At 37.2% G+C, this 23,328-nt stretch overlaps 1 protein-coding gene and 1 long non-coding RNA gene across 2 annotated transcripts in view; one reads left to right on the top strand and one right to left on the bottom strand.

Moving 5' to 3' along the window:
* The window catches only part of LOC139139692 (fibroblast growth factor receptor homolog 1-like), a 34,206-nt gene extending 11,286 nt beyond the window's left edge, over positions 1-22,920 (bottom strand). The window contains exons 1-14 of the mRNA XM_070708551.1: positions 22,890-22,920; positions 18,898-18,971; positions 18,424-18,482; positions 18,096-18,191; positions 12,462-12,569; positions 11,472-11,600; positions 10,611-10,716; positions 10,181-10,323; positions 9,614-9,806; positions 8,239-8,367; positions 7,474-7,651; positions 6,657-6,784; positions 6,081-6,206; positions 5,663-5,875 (exon numbers count right to left, since the gene is read on the bottom strand). Coding sequence (XP_070564652.1) covers positions 5,663-5,875; positions 6,081-6,206; positions 6,657-6,784; positions 7,474-7,651; positions 8,239-8,367; positions 9,614-9,806; positions 10,181-10,323; positions 10,611-10,716; positions 11,472-11,600; positions 12,462-12,569; positions 18,096-18,191; positions 18,424-18,482; positions 18,898-18,970 — 1,681 coding nt within the window. The 5' untranslated portion in view covers position 18,971; positions 22,890-22,920. The remainder of the gene's footprint in view (positions 1-5,662; positions 5,876-6,080; positions 6,207-6,656; positions 6,785-7,473; positions 7,652-8,238; positions 8,368-9,613; positions 9,807-10,180; positions 10,324-10,610; positions 10,717-11,471; positions 11,601-12,461; positions 12,570-18,095; positions 18,192-18,423; positions 18,483-18,897; positions 18,972-22,889) is intronic.
* On the top strand, positions 255-2,135 carry LOC139141154 (uncharacterized). Its single transcript, XR_011554143.1, has 3 exons — positions 255-579; positions 1,225-1,300; positions 1,928-2,135. It is a non-coding gene; the product is annotated as an uncharacterized lncRNA (long non-coding RNA).
* Positions 22,921-23,328: the final 408 nt, after the last annotated feature.

Consider the following 23,328-nt stretch of genomic DNA (forward strand, 5'->3'; position numbering starts at 1 on the left):
ATAAAGCTTCGCACCGGGAACATTTGTTGAAGATTTGATTTGAACCTTCAGATAGTTGTTTCTAATAGGTATGTCGCGTGAAGGGGTGTGTGTCGTCAGCGCTGGTCATATACCATGTAAAAAGAGGGGTGTCCGTATTACACCTTGAGGGATAAGCAAAAAAGAAGCGACCGAGAATGCGGAAACTACACTGAAAAGCGTGTTTTACAGGCGATTTCGCTTTTTGAGTGGAAAAATTGCTTCATCATAAAGTTCAATATCATATCAAACATTATAATTCTAACGTATTTTCACTTGCACTTGACCGAGAATCTTTCTCAAAAGTGGTTTCGGCAACATAACATCGTCCATCTTGAAATGAAAACGAGGTTATATACAAGAATTTGAATGTTGTTTTTCGTGCTCGTCCTGGTAATCTGGCTTTGACAAACGATCTGGCAAACATAGTGGACTTCACTATAAGCATGTAGGTAGGAAGAGACGGAGATCTGACTGCTGAACATTTTGCGAGGGCTCCGAAGAGGATTTATCAAAAGACCAGAATGTTTTCCCGGATCTTACACGATCTTCAAATTCAAGGTAAGTTGCCACGCGCCGCGTAACGTATGCAGACGACAAAATGTTTCAAAATTACCTTCTGTGAATACTTTACATCGAAAAAATGAAAATGAACGTTGTACCTGGCTAATCTTTAAACAAATGGAGTAATTTCGTGAAAAATATATGGAAAATATCATGACCAACAAAACTAAAGTATCAGCAGTGGGCTTATCGATGATTGTTTGACAAAATCGCACCACGACGCGATGTATGGTCACCAGATCTGCAGAAGGACGCCTTTATCAATTCAAAGTGGTTTTGTCTCCCTGAATGTTCTGACACGATCGATATACAGTCCCAGATTTTTCACGGTCACTCCTGACCGCTGACTTAGCTGCAGTATAGTAGTGGCTCGAGGTTTGTAGCTTGGATCGGATGGCAAAATTTGGTTTTACCGTCCGGCCCAAATACCCAGGCAAAACCAGCAGCTGCTCCTGACCGTGATTTTGTGTAATACGTGTTGTCTTCATCAGGTTGTAGCATCTCAATCTGACAGATGTTCCTATTTGCCAACATTGCATTTGAAGTGTCCCTAAGTGCTAATGTCTCAGTTTAAGTTTGCAACCCATGGATGCGAAAGAGTAATTGACAGATTTTCTTTTTTTCAAATTTTTTCAATGAAAGTTCTTGAGGGAGGCTGTTATGCCAAATGTTTCGTTATTGGTCAATGGAAAAGAATGACTCTCCTAATAAACTGTCTGTAAGTATTGAATCCTCTCAGTATCTTATTTGTATTCACAGTAATATTTTTTTGTATTTAATACACTTTATTAGGTTTTCTCAAAAGTGTACAAGGTAATATTAATATACCAAGGTGTACTTATAAATATGTTTTTTTATCAAATTCTCAACTTGATCAAAGTATGCATTGATTTTCCACTTATGACCAGTGATCTAGTAAATATATAAATTTCCTCTCATGAATCAGAAAGGTCTGCCTTCCATAAACATTAAAAGAAAATAAATAGAATACAAGAACCAGTCAATTTATCTTGAACAAATCTTGAGAAATGTATGGCTAGAGGGTGAAGTTAACATTTTGAAAAGTTTTTGTTATTTTTTTTGCTCTCCTCATCAATGCAGTCAATATGTCAGGATTCCAAATCACGTTGTTCACATAGTGTGTGGCATGTCAGTAAATGAATTCATGTTCAGGTGTAAATTCAATTGTCAAACAATAACAATCACTGAAACACAAACTCCAAAATCTGTATTGACAAAGTGCAGACAGAATTTTAAATTTGGTTTTCCATGACAATGTATGTGATGCAATGTAAAAATACTGGCAAATTGTCATCAATAGAATTACTTTGCTTGTCTTTTGTAGATCACTTATCTGAATAACAAGCCAGTGAAGGAAAATCACTGCCATGTACAGCCTGGAAAGGGTTTTGCAACCACATGTCTGCCATGCTGTATCAAATTACACACTACAAAACCATTGGGATCAGAACTGTTCCAGAGATTTAGAGCAACACATCTGTACCACAGTGATGGCATATACCACCCCGGATCCACAGCTTTAAAGCCTGAGACGACTCCTGCAAAAAGTTTGTGAAACCAAAGTGTAGCTGTCGTGAAGCATGCGTGAAAAGTACACTTTTAACAATCCATTGAACACTGAATTTCCTGATTTTCACTTTATGACACATTTGCAGGAGAGTTTATTGCAACATCACAAGTTTGTACAATTACTCCTAGTGCTTCCAGACAACCTTGACAACCTAGCTGCCTCTCATTGAAACAGCTCTTGGTAATTTTGTAGTTGGTAGTTGTCTCTAACCCTAGAAATTAAATGTGCCCAAAACAGAAAATGCTGAGCTCCTATCTTAAATTTGAGTGGGGAATATACAGACTGAGAAAATCTCATTCTCAGGAAAATTTAGTGATTTCAGCTAAACAGTAGACTTGCTGACACCTATTGCCAATATTTATCAAATGACATGTAATTCTGTACCTATACTACAGACAATGAAAGTATTATTAACATTGCATTGTAATTAGAGATGTAGGTAATTAATTAACAAATTAGTGTAGTATGTTGTGTCATTTAATATGCTGCCTTTTGTTGTTCAAGTTGATTTAAAGGAATTTATTAAAATATGTTTTCACTGAAAATATGTTGTGTACATGATGATATACAAGGGCTTACAATCACTTGAAAAGACAACGATTAATTGGTGTGACAAAAAGGCAATTTGATGTAACATGCTGGTATGGCTCTGTAACTTTCAATGATTTTTCACTATTTTTGTCCTTAATGTCAACTGCAGTTTCTTTTTCTACTCCCTAAGCCATGCTGAGTTACACAGTGTCAAATTTGTAAATTCAACCTGTACATTGACAGACTGCGATATTAGTGTTGACAAATTAAGTGAACACTGGTCTGGATAAGGGTTAAAATGCAAACAATAACGGTAGTTTACAAATTCATGTATTGACCCTGTGTTGATGAGCTAAGTAATTGTTTCAATATGCTTCCAGGAGTTACACAAGAACTTATAACTGACATTCAAAAAAAAAAAATGAAAATGTCATCAAACTGGTCCTTGTGATTCTTGAACAAAGCAAAATGTAAAACACACATTGGCAAACACAGTTAACTTAAGACCAGTGTGAAGAAGACTTATTGAGTATTTCAGAAGGAAAGAAAAGAGAAATAAAAATAAAACTTTAGGAAAATAAACTTAAAAGCAATAAGTCACATTTCATAATACTTACCTGAGATAAATTACAGCAGATGTAACCTTAAATTTTGATGATTTTTACAGTAATTTTGATCTGCCTTACAATTAGATTTTCTAGTTCTACCACATACAGCATGAATTGCCAAAATGAAGGACTGATATTAAATTTCTGAAAAGAACTTGTATAAATGTATTGTGCTTTGCTATTGTTGAGGATTGAATTTCACTCTATTGTCAACGATATTGTAAGCTATATACACTGCACCTGTAGGTTAGGCCAAAGTAATTAAATTCTTTGTTTTGCGTCCATTCAAAATGGGAAAAGGTACACGTCTAAGCGGCTGAAAAACACACACAAGAAAATTAACACAATGTAATTTTATTGCAGCAAATAAAAAAATGTAACAGAATTTTTAGTTCAGAAAAGTTAAGCGATTATGTCATAAAATTTCCTATTCAAATATACTGTGTGTGTTTTTCATGAAAACCTTAAAAAATCTAAGCGGATGGGGACGCAAAACAAAGAATTTAATTACTTTGGCCTTATGTTCAAAAGCCAAACACTGGGCATTTCATCATGATGTATCATCTACAGAACAAGAAAGTGCAACTGTAACAAGTTAGTACAAAATTACTTTAAAAATCATCAAAAGTTACCACTACTGTACCTCAAAAGGAATAAACCTTCAGATAATATTGGCAGCACAAAGCTTTGAGAAGGGTTGCATATGACAACATTGGTCAAAGGTCAGAAGGTCAATGATTCATTTAAGGTTGGAAGGTCGAAGCTTCAACAATGGTTGATACGCTGAAGCTTCGAACAAGATCAGGAAATCAAAGCTGCAGTAAAGGTAGGTAGTTTGAAGATTAACAAAGGTCAGAAAGAGGAAGCTTCGAAAGAGGTTGGAATGTTTAAGCTTCGACAAAGGTCAAAAAAGGAAGCTTCGAAAGAGGTTGGTACGTTGAAGCTTCGACAAAGGTCAGGAGGTCAAAGATTCAGCAAAGCTGGTCAGCAAAGCTTTGCCTAAGGTTGGTTCATCAAAGCTTCAACAAATAGGCAAACCTTGGCTGAAGGTTAAAATCACGAATCTTCAAATAATCTTGGTACGCAAATTGGTATTCGAAGCTTGGGCGTGAAGCTTCGTCTGAGCTTTGAACAAGCTTTGCCAAAGGTGTTGCACAATCGCGTGTGTAGCTGTCGAGGTGTGTGCAGCGCTGTGGAATTCCATGTACTTCGAAAGTTGACTCAGACAACACTCAAAACAGAGTTTCCGTCAACAAAATTAGGATGTATCCATGGACGAGATATGTGTCAATGCAAACATAAAAGTTCGTAAGACGAAAACATTGATGACCGAGATCGGGATTGACGAAGATTCATTTATTCAGTTTGAGGTGTAGGTTCACGGCAGAGACCGGTGACGGCAACGTTGTGGGCATAAACATGCAATGAGTGTGTCATCGAACGGAATCTTTCGCGCTCGCAAAGGTCGTAAACTTGTGTGATATTTTGAAAGCCACGGCATCTCTGAGAATGAGAATTACTGTTTCGATCGTGTCGTCTCATTTACTTCATAAATATAATTGTAAATATTCTAAGTAACTCTGAATACTATGGTTATCCGTCGCTAGCACGGTGAAAGCTATGTCCGCCGATGGCCAACTTGCCTTGGCATCGGTACAGCGCGAGACAACGATTGACACGTTCACGTGACCGAATCCGTACGTCTGGTTGGTGGAGATACCCTTTCACATGTAGCAAATTTCAGCTTGATGGGATTTATGAATGAAGTATCTCCTGGGTGACAGGCCGCTTTGCTCTTTAAATGAAAGTAATCCGCGTAAGTAAAACACAAATCGCGACGAAATTCATGCAATTTGTTACGATAATTTTGATCCATCTACGTCAAAAGAAAAATAAGAAGACTGTTCATGTGATAAATATATAATCCCATGGTATTTTTCTCTGTTTGACGTCATCGTATACTCGTGTTTTTCGCGGAGCCGCACAACTTCTCGCCTTCGGCTCGAAGTTGTGCGGCTCCGCGAAAAACACTCGTATACGATGACGTCAAACAGAGAAAAATACCATGGGATTATATATAAATATATATATATATATATATATATATATATATATATATATATATATATATATATATATATATATATATATATAGGTACTCTTTAGACATTGCTGCGTCATAAGGACACGATCTACGAACTTAGGGTTTGCTTTACAGTCAATCATCCAAGTTAAACTATGCACTCAGAAGATACCATATTCCAATAAGATTCAGCCAACTGCCATTAACACTAAGGTTTTGCATGATATCTTAATGGGCTGCAGTTGTCGTCGATACATGTTATCTCACCTTTTACTTGAGTTGGAGGAGTACAAATACATTTTCCAGTGCTGTGCTCACAGATGGATCCATCCCCCTTTTCGCATTCACATCGAACATGACAGTTCTTTCCACACGTCCCCGGCATACAGACACAGGTGCCGTCCTTTGGATTGCATGTTGAATTGTTGTCACAAAGACACTGGTATTGGCAATTAACGCCAAAATATCCCGGCAAACATGCTGAGAGAGTGATAAAGATATATCGACACTGTTGGTCTCTTTTTTCCTTCAGAACAATACATTTATTGAATACGCCGCACGTCTTGTCGTTGTTTGTTTTCTAATGAACATTCAGTCACAAACTTGAACTACTATTTAAGACATATACAACGTATACACGTAGCTAGGCGTATGGGAATCATAACATAATATGACAATTGTTTACCTTGATCGCAGTTTCTACTCATCCAACCTGCCGAGCATAGGCAGCCTCTATATCGATCACAGCGGGCGCCATTTTTACAATCACAAATCAGGTTGCACCGTTCACCGTGGTAATTTTCATTACAACCTAAGTGATCAGAAAACGCATTTGATTTATATGGTTTATGAAAAAAGTAACAGAACCGCTATATGGAGGGACTGACAGAACAATAAACTAACAGTTATAGATATTTTATTTTACGAGCATACTGATGCAGCCTTTGAAAGTAAGATGATGATTGGTCTATACCTATACCTATACACAGAGATACATATAGACATACATCATACACAGATACATAGATACATACATGGATACATAGATACATACATTACACACATACATACATACATACATACATACATACATACATACATACACACACACACACACACACACACACACACGCACGCACGCACGCATACATACATACATACATACATACATACATACATACATACATACATACATACATACATACATACATACATACATACATACATACATACATACATACATACATACATACATACATACCTTTGAAGAACAGAACTGTGCTATCTGTAAAGTTGGTGCCCTTGCCGTTATTATCAGTTACTGAGCATAAGTAGGTTCCTGTCAATTGCTCTGTTACACTGAATATTGCCAATTCTGCTCTGTTCAAACTAGAAACGAGTAGTTATTTAATTACCGTGCAAACTTGGCAAATGAAGTGACACAGAGAGGGATATGGTCCGTAAGGCAGGAGACAATCTGAACGCTGCCTGCCAGGGATACATATGAATACAGAATTAGATCAAACGGGCAGTTAGTTTCGCGGAGATTCGGGAAAGGTAAGGTTCCATTGAACAGCACTAGTCCGGCTTTTAAGCAAATGTGCGACAAAAGAAATATCGTAAGGCTTGTTGAAACCTATATATTTGTTTCTTCTATGATATCTGAATGTTCTAGTATATATGTACGACTACAGAGATGTGTTAAATTTCTGTAAGATTTGAGTGGTTTTCATCGTGTTAAAAAATGTAGGCTCAATCCTTTAAGAAGCAAACACTAATAAAAATGTATGTATATTGAGCAATTTAACAATTCATATGAAATGGTGAGTAACAGATTTGAGTATTGTGCATTTCAAGTATAGATTTTTTTCCTTCTGTGTCGTGCCGGGACATGCAAAATGTCGGCAACAAGAGCTCATTCGTTTCACTTTTTAAGTAAAAGTTTATTTTGGTATTTGCTTGTCGATATTGATCAGCTGATACTTTATCACCAAAACTAGACATATACCATTTATTTACACTTGAAAACTATTCTCACCAATAAATAAAAAGTAAGATAAGTACATCCAGCATGGTACCTTGAATCAGTCCTAACAGCAAAGCCTTCTAACTTGTTCAGTGTGTGAGTCGATCCGTTCAGGTACCAAGTTACAGTGCGGTTTTCCAGGGAAACATTATACATTCTGGCTGAGATTGTAACATGGTCTCCGTAGAAAACTTCGCGATAAGGTGCACCGAGACAGACCTCTCTGTCATCTAGCATTGAAAAATTAAATTAAACAGAAAGCATCGTGGCACATCATCAACACATGCATGAAGTACTGAATATCTCCCACCAATCTGTGTGAATCTTTAATTAAAATTTCAAGACCGTTAAATTGAAGCTAAGTCGGAGTATTGAAATACATTGCAAACTCAAAATCGATCGTAGTGACATGTGTAGTAGAGATATATATGCAAGAAAATTTACGTAAGCAGGTTATTTGAACAAGCGCAGTCGCCGTAGTCCATACTTGTTAATGATAACAGTTCCATTAGCTGTAACGTTTGATATATTTTCTATAACTTTGTGCTTTTTTTACAAAACTATTGCAATTTCTTGTTCTTCTCCAAGTATTACACGAAGATGACAATAGGTAAATCGTTCGTTAAGACAAGGATTCATATTGCCAACAATAACATTGCGTATGTACACACTGCTTTATGGTCGCATAACTAAAATAGTATTTCCATGTGCCCTAGGGTGAAGAACATGAAGATGAAAATGTAAATTTAAAACTAATCAATAGTTCCATGTACTTTTAGTTAACGTAACTATTAAGCTATGAATACCGTACACTCACGTCTATCACACGAAGGTCCATTCCAACCGGGGGCACACTTGCACGAACCATGAAGGGTGTGGCAAGTTGCCCCGTTCTTGCAGATACATTGTTTCTCACATTGGACCCCGTAATATCCATCCGGGCAACCTTTAAGAATATAAGGAATGTCATTCTCTTGAGTTCATTCTGTATAACATTATTCAAAGGATAACAGTCTTTAAATTCAGGGAATATTCCAAACCTCATATTTAATGTCACACCAGGGCTGTGTCCATAAGCTCGCACAGCTATGTATTTCAATAAAGTGACAGTTCACTGTTACTAATAGATGGGTTTTGGATAAAGATATTTTTAAGATACTCTTCTTTGTCACAGCCAGCGTACGGCAAGCTCGCTGAACTGAGACTACTCAGCGCTGCAGCGTACTTTGTGCCACGGTGCCGGCGGTGACCCTCGACGGCTGCCAGCGCGCCTGCAACACGGATGTTTATGGAACAGTGCGATATGTTTTATCCCAAACAAAAATACACGGATATGAATGATTTTTGATTTATATTCATTTTTAAAGCTAATTTTGTAGTTTTATTACTTTGTTGCTTTCAAATCTTGCTAAAAATAAAAAAACTATCGAAGTTGGGCCGTGACGTACGATGACGCAATCACAAGAATCATGGGATTGCAATTGCAGCGACCATGCGGTCAATAATTATTATTGTGCTGAACTGACGCATACGTATCAATGAGCCACGAGCTATGAAACAAACGGTATTTATGAGGTATTTACTCCAGCGTTTATTCTGGTTTACTGTAGTATGCGCCTCGAAAGTGAAAGACTTAGACCTTTCCTCAAACTTTCCTCAATGAAATTTTCAACCGTTCTCTTACCAAATCAATAATAAAAATCGAGGGCTCACCGTGCAACGTTTGGAACTAGTGAACATATTACCCAAAATTTTGCGATATTTGAAATTCAAAATGGCCGCCATTCCTGTGTTAACCCTATATGGGGAAATTAAATTTTGGATTTTCGAAAAACTAAGACGGTGGAAGGTTTTCTTTCTCCAAGAGCTTTAAAATGATCCCCCACAAGTGTTAGCTCAAAAAAGAATAAAATTTGGGAATCCTACTATCTGTCCCCGAGGCGCGTTCCACCTTAAATGATATGTACAATCATCAAAACATATAAATAATGCAGTACAAATTATTTGAACCACGCCCTTCAATATTTCCATAATTAATTGCAAAACGTTTGCCACAAACATTCTCAAGACAGGCATGTACCGTCCCTAGCAAAAGGTCCATATTGATAAACAATAACTTGCCACTGCCAATTGTCCTCTTCTGTAACTAAATGGGATTAAGTCTCATTGTTTTCCAAGAACGCAATTCTTACCGAGGATTTTAAAGGTACCAGTAATGCTAAAAACGTCCAACAAGCCAGGGAATACAAATCTGCATGCTAGGAAAGCTTCGGCGAAGATCTCTTGAATGAACCTATCGCCTATGTTGAATTTATGGAAATGATAATCTTGTCTTTCCGCAAACCAACCGTCTTTCTGCAGACGAACTGGTATCTTTCGGATGGACTGGAATATATCGTAAGTAGGAGATTTCAACATGAGTATATCATACAATGATTCAGTAAACAAGTGTGGATGTTTGAAAGAATGAATACATACCTGGCAACCTACTTACCTACCTACCTACATACATACCTACCAACGTCCGTCCGTCCGTCCGTCCGTCCGTACGTACGTACGTACGTACGTACATACGTACATGCATGCACGCATGCATCCATACATGCATACATGCAAACATGCATACATGCATACATGCATACATGCATACATACATACATACATACATACATACATACATACATACATACATACATACATACATACATACATACATACATACATACATACATACATAAGCTTACTGTATAAAGTCCTACCTCAAAATATTCTATGTCTCCGGCTGTAAATTCTTCATTCGTGACTTTGTTGTAGCACTTCACAATGACAGGCTCAGAACGGAAATTCCCCCTCGATAACATGCCTCTTACACCATCTAACATAAAATACATATCAATCTTACCTGCGAAGTGAGAAAATGACGTCATTATCGTGAGCTTTTGTCAGTAAACTAATTTGTCAAAGTTCTAAGGGATAAGAAGTAATAGTATATTTTAAAGACACGAGTGTATTTATCAACTATTTATACTTGTGATAGATTTCCTGCATTGAAAAAAGGAGTCCCGGAATTTTATTTCATACATAATATTTACATAATTGCGGTGTAAAGAAAGTTATAGAACTTATAAAGCATCATATCCGAGATAAAAGAGAAGAGTTGAGCGTGAATTATATGTTTCAAATGCTTACATCCACTCGAACTCGTATCCATATACAGTCTGTCTGTCCAAAGCACCGACGTCATTTCTTCCAGAGGTACTTGAGCTTCACCAAGTAAAATTTCAATAAAGAAGGGCTGAAAGTAAATTGAAACACCTTTACATACATGCTATCAGGGTACCATTTATAGGGTTGTAATTTTATGACGTAGACAATTTATAAATAATGAAAGTAAATGACATCCTAGGTTTCTCTTTGGTCAGTGATTTACATTACTAACGTCAACAAAGTTATTTACGATTCATTCCAAACCATTTAGGATAGATTAGTTCGTGTAACTTGCTTTTGTGTGTCGACTGGGAACAGTAAAACAGGTCCGCATTATTGGATGCTGACGTTATTCGATGTTAATATTTTCATTGCCACTCAGCGGAAACCTGTTCTTCTTTTTGCAAATACACGTCGCTACGCAGGAGGGCTAGTTCTGTTGGACTTACAAACTAGATAATGTGTTATCATACAAATCTTTGTAAAATTCCTTTGAAAGCAAAATAAGAGTGACACTGTAAAATGCGATGCAAAAGTTTCAGGATGACCCTTTTAACCATTAAATTTTAATGAGAGTTAGGATTGAGAGACTAATTTCTGTTAATACAGCTGCGCAGGTATACCTGGGTATACCTGTACTTATCTTACTTGTTGGCATTGACCCTTTGTATATAATTGTAATTAAGGTTATTAGACTTTGCACCCCTCACCAGAAAAAGCGCTGTTTGAAATGAGAGTATTCTTGATACACTGATTGAACGCATTGGAATCGCGCATTCGGAGTGTAAGCTTATATTAGAATGTTTGGGCTCAAAAGAAATACATTTCTGGACCAACACATACATAGTTTTTAGGTCGATTCTTGACTGTAGGGCAAAAGCAACACGACTCGTTGAAGTATGGTGGCCAACCGGACACATCCTCGACTGTGACATCCACAGTATACCTCACGCATTGATTGATCCCGATAGCCTGAAAATATACAGGGATTTGTCATTTGTCATCTTTTTAGTGACTCGTCAATGTTATGAGAGGTTTACATGTATTTAGACAATATTAACTATAAGGGAACCTATTAAGGAGTAGAATAAAATGAAGTGGTCATGTGTACACAACAAAGAAGTTAAATTACGAAAGTATCCGGATCTGCAGAGATTGCAGGTCACAGCGAACATCAATGTTTTAAATACACATCAATGACAGTATTCTTGAAAAAGTATCTTTTGATAGTTCTAATATTTTGATAGTATTTTATATCATTCTGAAGGTTTGTTAAAGATAAATTCAGTCTTAAGCCTATGGAGCATTGTACTAACGGTCACGGGAAGTGGTGTGATGAGGTAATAGGGAAACCGTCCCCTATTTTCACAACGTGACAAGTCTGAAGCTGTTTCAGTTTCTCAATTACAGCTCGTTTTATTTACTATTTTATTTATTAAGTTCTATACCTGTATCTTATGATGTTTTTGGGAGTGTTTTTGTTCTTGCTAAATAGTGCACTTTCTGGTTCTATTCCTAAAATTGCAAAATCATGTCCAAGTTTCGACTTGTTAACACGGCCTCTATGTATGCAATGTCCTATGCTTTGCTGACAACTGTGTTTAATCTGGATTAGAAATCGTTATCAATGTTTGCATGATACATAGCATTTTATTGGCAAATATAACAATCGGTAAATACAATGTACATCGGGAGGGCAAATATACAGTCGGTACTTGACTTCTTGTGGGAAAATTAATCAATGGAATTACTATCAAAGGTTAAAGCTATAATAGTTTCAATGGCGACTAGTCTGGTAAATATAGCAAAATACAGCAAAAATAGCAAACCTACACTGTCATCGTATGAAAATACTGTTACTTGGTAGTGCTGGTCGATGTCATGATCGAGGGATCCAGCAAGATACAGGACGCCCTTGCTGTTCACGTTGAACCTGTCATTCTGCAAAAGAAGGCAAGAACAAAAGATATTTGAAGAAGGGATGCCTGATGCGACTTTGCTTGAATTCAAGGATCGCTATCTACATCTGATTACATTGGGCAGCAATCATAGTGACTGTGAGTGTCACTTCTTCCATCACAGCGATTGCGAGTATCACTTGTTTTTATTCTTTTATTCAAGGGGGTTAAATATTGACAAAACTGACGTATGGTAAGACAAACTTTACTGTCCAATCGTTACTCTTAGCTTTAGTCCAATGTGTATGAAAGTGGACGAAAGAATGCGCTAAAAAACATCAATCGATGTGATTGGCGATTCAAGGTGAAGTTATAGAGAAGGACAGAGTGTATTCGGGCAAATCAATTCTGTAATTAAAATTTATTTTTGTAGCTTTTTGGGGAAATTTTATATTACGTTTAGCCACTTCAAATCAGTAACACTTCAGAATTCCGTGAAATGTCCTCTCTGCTAGTCCTTATGTCATTTTCTCGTTCATTTTGGCACAAATGCTAAAATGACGGGCACAATCAGTGACTTAGGCCGCGTTCAAGAAAATGGTGAGGGGGCTGGAGGAATTCAGGGGGATTCGAATTTTTGGGGGTAGTCGAGGGGGGAATTGAAAGTTTTGCTCTGCCTGTAGGGGGACCTGAAAATAGTTTGACTACCAACATTTTGATGTCATCCAATGGTTCCAATGTTAGTAATAATTAAACAAAATCTAGAACCGTTTTGTCGTATTTTATGTCTTTAATCTCGAAAAAATCTAAAAATCTATGAATGTCATTACATTTTCGTAAAACAAGTTGGTCTTGTAATGGGGCAGGAGCTGCAACTGTTGATAATTTTTCAATCTTTCTATGCAATGTATCAAACATAGTTTCTTGGTGTCTCTCTACAGCATGCTAAAAAACACAATATTCAGTTTGTCAACAAAGCCCATTTGTCTAAATATTGGTGGTAATTGAATGATACAAATGCACGGTACACGTAGGCTGTGTTCGCAAGCTGAATACTGGATAGCTCAACATGCTGTAGGGAGTAGAACAAGAACGCAATTGTATAAACTGAACAAAATAATGTCAAATAAAAAGTTAATAATACAACTACTGCCTTTCTACTACATACTGGAAGTGATAGTGATACATGTAGCTCTGACTCTGAAGTAGTTTGAGAAGAGTTTCGGTCATGGGACACTCAATTGATAGTGAAATATACATGTACACAAGATCCAGCCAGAGAGCAACACATAGAAGACTAGGGGACTAACAGTTACCATAGATTTTTGAATTCTGGCATATGAGAACAATTAAATATTAGAGAAAAAAGATGAGGTCACCATACTTGATCTTATACAAATGTACGATGTAAAGTCAGTTTTTCTAAAATCACTAAAAATCAATATATAAAACCATTCATTTCAAGTTCATGCAGTGAATGAAATTTTCACATCTCATTGTACAATAACACAAAAGTAAAACTTTGAACAGTAAAGACTCTAATTTAAATTTAAAAATGTGTGGTTACATGGAATTATTTATTTTTTATTACACCCAAAATTTCCGAGATTAAAACATTAATTCATGGAATATTTTAACCTTCCAGTATTGTCAAATTTGTAAAACATTTATAAGTGGTATCTAAGTTGGATATGTCTTGTTTTTTTAAAACATAATTTTTTCGGTAGGTCACTGTGCTCATTTTTCACAATTTGGTAAAACGTAGCCAGGAATACACAATTTTCATACTCTCTCATGATTGTCATTTTGTGTGCTTTTCAGCTGGTGCCATTGACCTGGTCAGAGTTGAATAAACTCAAGTCGGCTTAGATTGAGAAATCCAAAAAGTCCACTGATGCATTTAAAAATGAATCAATTTAAGAACTTGCCCTAGGTATATGGCTCTACAACCGGCTGATAAGAGGTAGTGTTAATTATCTGCATGCAGAACGACAACATTACATGTTTATTTTTACTCTACGTGCATTCCCTATAAATATGCGGCTATATGGTAATTTAGGGGGGACTTGAAAATTTTAGAGGGTATTAAGGGGGGGACTTGAAAATTTTTGAGGGTATTGAGGGTGGGGATCTGAAAAAAAATAAGATTTCAATCGCGATTCCTCCACCCCCCCCCCCCTCACCATTTATTTTTAACGCAGCCTTACAGACGACAAGTCAGATCGACCACATACGCGTTTTTGTCGCTAGGTTCATCACCAGATACGGCACAACCTGTAGTTATGGACCGCAGAAAATCTCAGAAGAAATGCTTTTCGATATTTCCAAATTCTGTATATTTTAGATCACGCATGAAGAGACATAGTATTCAAATAAAAATTCTTACCGAGTCGTATATGTTTAGAGAGGGGATTACAGTATGTACAAATATGTTGGCTTTACAAACACATTTTACAAACACCTGTTAAAAGAGGTGAAAAAGCATGTCGCTGATTTCAGCGGCTGATATCTGCCAGCCATCTTCATTTATGGACCCACCAGTTATTTTACAGTCGTCGATATTGGTGAAATCTATCTATGCCCGAAAGAAAATTTTTCAACCAAGTTTAAAATCGGCATATAACTAGTTAAAACCGTTCAATAACGGTTAAGTTAATAAATTCATTTTCATTTGTCAACAGGCAAACGTAGACACGCTAGGAGACATCAAACAAAGGTTGTAAAGGAGATTTGTAGGCAAGATATCTTACGAATACAATATTTGGAACATTCCGCCAATGCTGAAGAAACTCAGTATTAATTACAGATCATTCGAAAGAGTTAACGGTATGGACACCACAAACTAACAAGTGTACACCGGTACAAAATTGATCTAGTATTTAACGCCTTATTTCCAAACTCTTGTAGAAAATTTCTGATTTAATCTTTAATTATAACAAGATGCTTCGCAGAACCCGGGCCTGCTTAATGGAATAGTTCCCGATTTTGAAGTACCATGCCAGCAGTGTTGATGTAAGAAACATGTGCGCTCTGTTAAAATAATTTAGAAGCATCAGATCCAAAATTGCTGCGGTGCCTTGACATGATGGGTTAAAAGGTGAAATTCTTCGCCAACACCGATATCCAAAAAGAAAATGCAGATACTTTCACAGTTTTCTTTGCAAATTGTAAAGTTCGTTCGCTAGTCATTTCCATCAGCACGATATCTAACAAAAAGATTTTCCTGCCTGAAATGTAAAGCAAGATGACTGCGAAGTTTCACAATCGATAAACAGCAATTTAAGGTTAAACCGTTTTATAGGCTTGGAGACCATGATATGATTAAGCCATTTATGGTTGCTGTGTATTATTAATATTTTGTTTTTAATTTCCAGACATTTGGACTTTGGAATGAGTCTCGGTTCCCTTCCACAGTGATCATTTAATTAGTTGTTGAAAAATGAAAAAAGGGAACGGTTGAGATGATTTTTTTAAAGAAAAACTGATCAAATAAATTAATTTTTGTTCCATGGCATCTTCTGTCTAATGTGTATGTGGTCATGGGCGGAATTCATATAAATATGGCAAGAAATCATATTAAAACATCAGAACCTTGACTTTTATTCATTCATTGTGCACCAGTTTGCAAATAGCATATCGAGCAACAAAGAATTTTTATCAAATGTTTATATCTACGCATCCCTAAAAATTCAAATGCAAAATTTATTTACACTCAATATTTGCAAACTTTGTATTTCTGGATACATTTGTATATTTCTGGTATCAATGATACAACACTGAACAAAATTTTATCAATTGATTTTAGCCTGCATCTCTTTGTCCTCATTCACAAATTTAGTATTTGAAATAACAAACTAAGCTGTTTGCGACATTTTTGCTCACAATTTTACAACTCCAGTAGTCGCATGAAAGCCGGCGAGCGAAGAGAAGTTCGGTTTATTACACGACGGCAGAATAATGCGTGTACAATGTATCCCCCGTCTCGCCCCTTCGCGTGCCAAAACTCTGAGCAAATATTACCTCATCAGGGCAACGGTCAGTAAACTTGTTGCTATTTGACGCTCATGTGCAAAGTACAGAAAGTTTCAGCTCGAACGTCTGCAAATTTTTAAATTTCCTCGCGCAAACTCTATGTATGTATTGTTTTTCCGAGGGCCCTGGATAACACAACCACACACTCGTAACATATCAAGGTTTTATTTGTTTTCGTCGTTAGGCGGGGTAATTCTTCATTCAAGCTGCCGCAAAATTGATAAACATTAATTTGTGATATGTCTTAGAGTTAGATCTTTCCAGATGTGCAGATTTAAAACCATATATTTATTTTCCTTCGGCTGCATGAAATTCCAGAAGTGCGGGGATCACGTATGCAGAGCGCCGATACAACTTTCCATTCATTAATAAACACGGATCCAGGGTCTTGAATATCGGGCTACCATACTTGATAGGAATTTGTAGAAATGGAATTCAAAAGCTGATTTCTTGGAAACCGTTGTTTTCCTTTTTCGTATATGTTGTATTACTTTGACAGATCACGGTCCCTTGACAGATGAAGCGAGCAATACGCGATTTACACGCACGCTCGTGGGAAAGTTCTGTGGGAAATCTACCTGCACAAGTCGCAGCAAGGGTATTTCTTCACTGTTTCTTCTCTACTTGTTCGCGTCAAAAGAGTATACTCATTTTGGACTAGTATAAGCGATGTTTTAGTATCCAAAGCCTCAAAGATCGTGGGTTCGATAATTTTCTCCCGATTTTCCCCAAAGGTCGTTTTCTTTGGAACGGACGCAAAATTTTGGCGAGGATTGAGGGGTCAGGGGTGACTTACCCCACTGTCATCGCGTGGTCCCTGTTGACTGTATTTACACTGATTCATGTATAATTAGAATTTTTCTCATGTCATAGCATACTAATTAGTATTTGCAATAAACGAAAATTGGTAGGTGCACTGGACCGTCGAAATTGAGGACCATTTGTAACTTTTCTTTTCGCTGAATTTCCTTCGTGTACCAAATAGGGGTAAGTGCCGGGGAAACGTACATCAAGTATTCCATCAGCGCCAGACACGGGGACAGAGACCGCAGAATCAATGTCACCTGATAGAAAATGTTATAAGCCTATTAAGATATATAAGCGATGTTACTGCTAAGACTCTCGAAAGAAAGCACGTACGTTCTGTCCCAGATAATACCATTTTGTTGGATACTTTGTCCCGTCGATATAATTTGGCTGGGGGCACAGGCGATTAACAGCCCTGCCTGAAATTGCAAGAGTACGGAAAAATTCGCATTTTTCGGGAAAAATATGATTTTTTAGCATCTGATTTGTGCACCACCGTACGCGTGTTCTTGCCGTACAGAGAAAGCGGGGGCAAAAGCTGCATCCTGCAATCCGGTATTCGAGAACGGCGTGCAGAAAAACATGGAGCGACAGTGGGCAACTTTTATTCATACACTAGTAACCATTTCCTCCACAGGAGGGTCTTACCGGCTGTATCCATGTGTACGGCTTGATTGACTTATGAGCACGATTGATGTGAGATTGAATAGAAGTACTGTGATGCCTTTACCTTGTTTACGCAAGCGTCGATAAAGAAGTAATGGGAGGCACTTGTCCTTTCATTAAAAGCTGGTACTTTGTACAACTCAGTACCAATCGGCGTCATCTGCATCAGACAGGAAAAGAAATAAATGGAATTGAACAACGTATATCATTTCGACACATCCTCGGCGTTTCACGTCGTACTGCATATCTGCGGAGCCGAGTTCATATATAATGCTTTTATTTTAGGATACGGGTGGTCGTCATTAATTATTATATGAATAGCAACATTCATTTAGAAAAATTAATGCAGTGTTATTGTGAACAAAGTGCAATAGGGCTACAGAAACACTTACCTCAGATAATGATAGAGAATGATACCCTCCTTCGATGAACTTTTGACATTTCATATGGTCTAAAATAAACATGGAAGAAGTGCAATTGATGTAATTGTAATGTGTTTCATATATAAGTGTAAAGCAACAATAAGTTTGTCAATTAATTCATACATTTCTCTGTTTGTCTGTCTGTTTGCTTGTCTGTCTCTCACTCTTTGTGTATATATATATATACATATATATATATATATATTATATATATATACATATACATATACATATATATTAACGTTTAATTGAAATTATGAATCGAGCATACATAGACCAACAAACACAGACACTGACACACACACATTTCTTTTATTATCTTACTAATGTGCATCGTAGTGATCAGAATTCCTTTGTCCCTGCACCTTTCGCTTATTGTACACATTGATGCTCCATGCATACCTTAAGAAGAGTTTTAGATGATTAAATATTTTAATATCTTACCACTCACAGCAACACTCGCTCCACTGCCATATAGCAGAAGGCCCAAAAGAAGACTCAAGACAGTCATGGTCATTCTATAAGTAGAGACTATTTAGAGGTTATTACCCAATATCACCTGTTCCTCTGTCGTATCAACATGCGTGCTATTTGTGCTACGACAGACAACAAGACGAAGTCCAGTGTATGGCGCGGCACAAATGCCACACGATTACTGATACGACGCAAGGGCCTGGCGACATTTGGGTAGTTTATCATACTAGTATGATGGCGCAAATACAGCGATCTCATTTGTCGAGACGTGTAACACTGGAGATGTTGACTGCGGCACAGTGTACGTCGTATTGCGTTAAACTTAAAATGCATGGGCGACGCACTGACCATTAATATGTATTTGTGGGCAAGGGCGAGAGGAAACTAAGCCAAAAATTAAGCCGAGCCGTTAATTTTGGCTTTCCCCTCCCCCGCGCCAATAAATATAGAAATAACGGACTCCGCGCTGACCGTCAACGTTTATTTATTGGCGCGGGCGAGAGGAAAGCCAAACATTAACGGGCGAGGCTTGCCGAGCCCGTTAATTTCGGCTTTCCTCGAGCCCGCGCCCATAAATAACCGTTAATGGTCAGCGCGGAGTCTGTTATTTCCATTATATTATCAACGAGCCCGAAAAACCGTCAAAATTTACTAATTAGTATTTGCAATAAACGAAAATTGGTATATTTTTTGGAAAAAAGTGTCTAAACTTGGCCCGCAAGTGCTCCATTTTATTTTGTGATTGATTATGATCTTTGTACAAATTATAATTTTCGTTTTAGGTTTAAAGTTACTATGTTTACGATATTATTCATATTCACGGGCATGTAAACAAACCATTACTGTGTATTTGTGGGCAGTCACGTGGTTCAGCTCGACCAATTAAAATCCGATGGACAGGGCATGGTAATACAATGTAATGTATCATTGCTGATATGTTATGGTAAATGTATGAAATAACAACTAAGGGACGGACCATTAGATCTTGGGAGGGGGGTGGTCAAAAACAGAAAAAAAAAATTTTCAGAGCAGAAAGTTAGGAAAAAAAAATCTTCAAACTAGTTTGCAAAATAAAAAAAAATTAATAAGAAGACAAAGGCGTAAAAAAAAATCTGCAAAAGTCTTTAAAATTTTGAATTTGTTTTAGATTTTACCGACAGTAAGCAACTTTCTGTATTTTTAATACAGCCTCCCGGCACATTTTTAATTTTAATTTATACATTTAGAGTGACTGTATCCCTTATACTGGAAGTTGTGATTATCTTATCTTTTCAGGACTTTTGTATTCTGATCACTTGAAAATTATGAAATTATAGAGCCTGTTTTCTACTTGTTTCCTGCGTACAAACCAAGCAGGTACACTAGGTAAAACATTGAAACTATGGTATGGTTGTCAAGACAGAAAGTTGTATTTGCCTTTTAAGATCAAGGTAAACAGATGCAGGCCACATCAGTTTCATTTTTTTCACAGCATTTTATTACAATGATGAATGCAAGAATGTGTGAACAAGTAGAAACACGTCAATAATGATAAACAACATATCAATTCATTATGTAGTATTATTTTGCTTTTAAAAAGGCATTTTCAATTCTTTTTTCTCAAAAAAAAGCCTCAAATAACAACAGCAACACATGTTTTAACATTCAACAATACACTACGTAGAATCCCATCTATCCAACAAATCCTGACACAAAAACACATAAAAGGGTTGAACTTTGAAAGTTTCTCGATAGCAAATACTGAATAAATCTGCATGGTTAATCGTTTTTGTGTAGCAAATTTCAAAGAAATTGGACAAGCCCTTTAAGAGAATACAGATTTTTTGACCATGAATGGCATAAATTGCCCAAAAAGACAAATATTGAAATTTCAACACATCTATACACATCCAATCAATTTGGACATGCTGCTAAAGAGAAATAGATATTTTGATCAAAAAAGGGCAACAATTGCTCTAAAAACACAAATATGCAAATTTCACTATATTATTTAGCTTATTTTAGCTTCTCAGCTTGTCAAAATCAATTATAAATCATGAGATATGCATGATGTTTGGTGGGGTGAATGTAGGCATTTCACCACGCAGTAGAAAGGGAAGCAAGGAAACCAAAATAGTCAATTTTCAAAACTATACGAAGCTACTGAGGAGCAAGAAGACCATGTTTCAGAGGAAGATGTGTAATCAGAAAAAAATGCTCCCAAAGTGCCACCAAATAACACCATTTTTATCTCTATTTTTCAAAAGCTCCAACAGCAGGAGGGGGGATACCCCCCTCCTGACCTCCCCCGGCAAAAATACTCCCAAAGTGCCACCAAATAACACCATTTTAATCTCTATTTTTCAAAAGCTCCAACAGCAGGAGGGGGACACCCCCTCCTGACCACCTCCCGCAAAAATACTCCCCAAGTGCCACCAAATAACACCATTTTAATCTCTATTTTTCAAAAGCTCCAACGCCAGGAGGGGGACACCCCCTCCTGACCACCCCCTGCAAAATTACTCCCCAAGTGCGACCAAATAACACCATTTTAATCTCTATTTTTCAAAAGCTCCAACAGCAGCAGGGGGACACCCCTCTCCTGACCTCTTCCCAGTGACCGCTTGCGTGGCCGCTTGTGGTGCTTGGCACCACATGTTTGCCCTCTTTATCTTCAGACAGCGATGAACGAAAAAAAAATTATAAATCTGAAAATTTACTCTGAAAAAAAAATTTGCACAGCTAATCTCAATTGGAAAAAAAAATTTCAGAAATTTACAATGGTAAAAAAAAATTTTTCACAATTTCATTGTGACCACCCCCCCTCCCAAGGTCTAATGGTCCATCCCTAAGTTACTTTTTCCGTGTATACTGTGTGAAACAAAAGATGAAGTACAAAGTATGTCAGCAAATTGTGCAGCTCAAAATAGATTAGGGTGTATGGAAGTATTGTTGAATGCAGAAGTTAGACTGGTATTCGTTTGAATGAAGGAGAATGCATTTTAGCGTCAACCATCAACCCTAAAATAATTCGTCTGACCTCTGGCTTTGGAGAAATCCAAGCCTTCGAGCATGCAACTAGACATTCCGCATTTCTTTAATCAGATTGTTTAGCTAACAAGGTTGCACTTTTCAGAAGTAAATTTCCTGCTTTATATATAACAGGAAGTTTGAAGAAATCTTTAATGGTTATAAATTATTTCCGGGTGCGACTTATGGCTGTAATAAAAGCCGTGTTCAACAGAAATTACAGGGGTAGCACATTAATGTTGTAGCTGTGTTTTAACGCTTTATCAAATTCATAATCTAGCTCGATGTTGCCGGTCTCATCGTCTTGACCAACTACTATCCCGCCAATTTCGGTGACAACAATTCCATGAATTAATTACTTAACGCATGTCTGCAACAATATATATCATATATGAAGGAAAGCTAATTACCTCCGTATGTTTAATTTCCAAAGAAATGATTCTTTGAACTTTATGACACAAGATAACATGATCTCCATGCCTTGTTTATGAAAAGCATGGAATAAAAATTGGACTTAAACGAAGATAAAACACAGAGGGTGGTTGGTGACACTTTCAAACTCATCACGAAAAATGAATCCCCTTAACGACCAGTGGCACTCCTTTCGGACAATTATTGGAAATAAAAACAAGACATTTTGAAGAAGCTTGGGCGAAGAGATTAATTTTTCCCATACACAGTCAAACAGATCACTTAAGGAACACCATCAACTGAGCTGCAGGTGACACAGGGGTCGTCAAATGTGACGTGCCGCTTGTTACAACCCCGGTTGTAAAGTGTATATACGAGATTACGCTTTCTAAAAGATACATTTTTAAAAGATTATTAGCTAAAATCGACATAGAAAACGCTCGCCAGCGTTACAGCCAGATCTTCCGATCAGTATTTTGCAAGTTTTCAATGCTTTTAAGCTAGAACGATTTTACAGGAAAATGATTCAAACACAAACATACCTGTGAAGCTGCCGGCTCGAACGTCTGAGAGTGTAATGCGTACGCATACAGTACCCCCTACGTAAGAAAGGACTATACCATTGCAGAAGGTGGAACGTCAAAAGGTGTAACTTCTGCATGGAGGTCAGATCGGGTCAGTTCAGTAACATCAATATTAGCTTCTTCTTTTTTTCCCCAGTCGCTGTGTAAGTTACCATTTCAGCATCCGCACGCTCCTAATTTTAGCGCTGGGGAGTGCGAGCGAAAATCGGGACAGGAAAGAGCTTCGCTTCGTATAACCCATTTTCATAGAGGGTCATTCTTTGCATGATTCCTTTGTTTTAAAAAACAAGCGCAAAATGGCGTAAGTTAACGAGCCGTATGCCCTCGCTCTATTGTTTGTTCGACGAAAATGCTGTTTACAGTAAATACGATTGGAACTTATTTGGGATAATTAGAT

This window comes from Ptychodera flava, chromosome 9 (assembly GCF_041260155.1).
Source record: "Ptychodera flava strain L36383 chromosome 9, AS_Pfla_20210202, whole genome shotgun sequence".
NCBI classification, from domain to species: domain Eukaryota; kingdom Metazoa; phylum Hemichordata; class Enteropneusta; family Ptychoderidae; genus Ptychodera; species Ptychodera flava.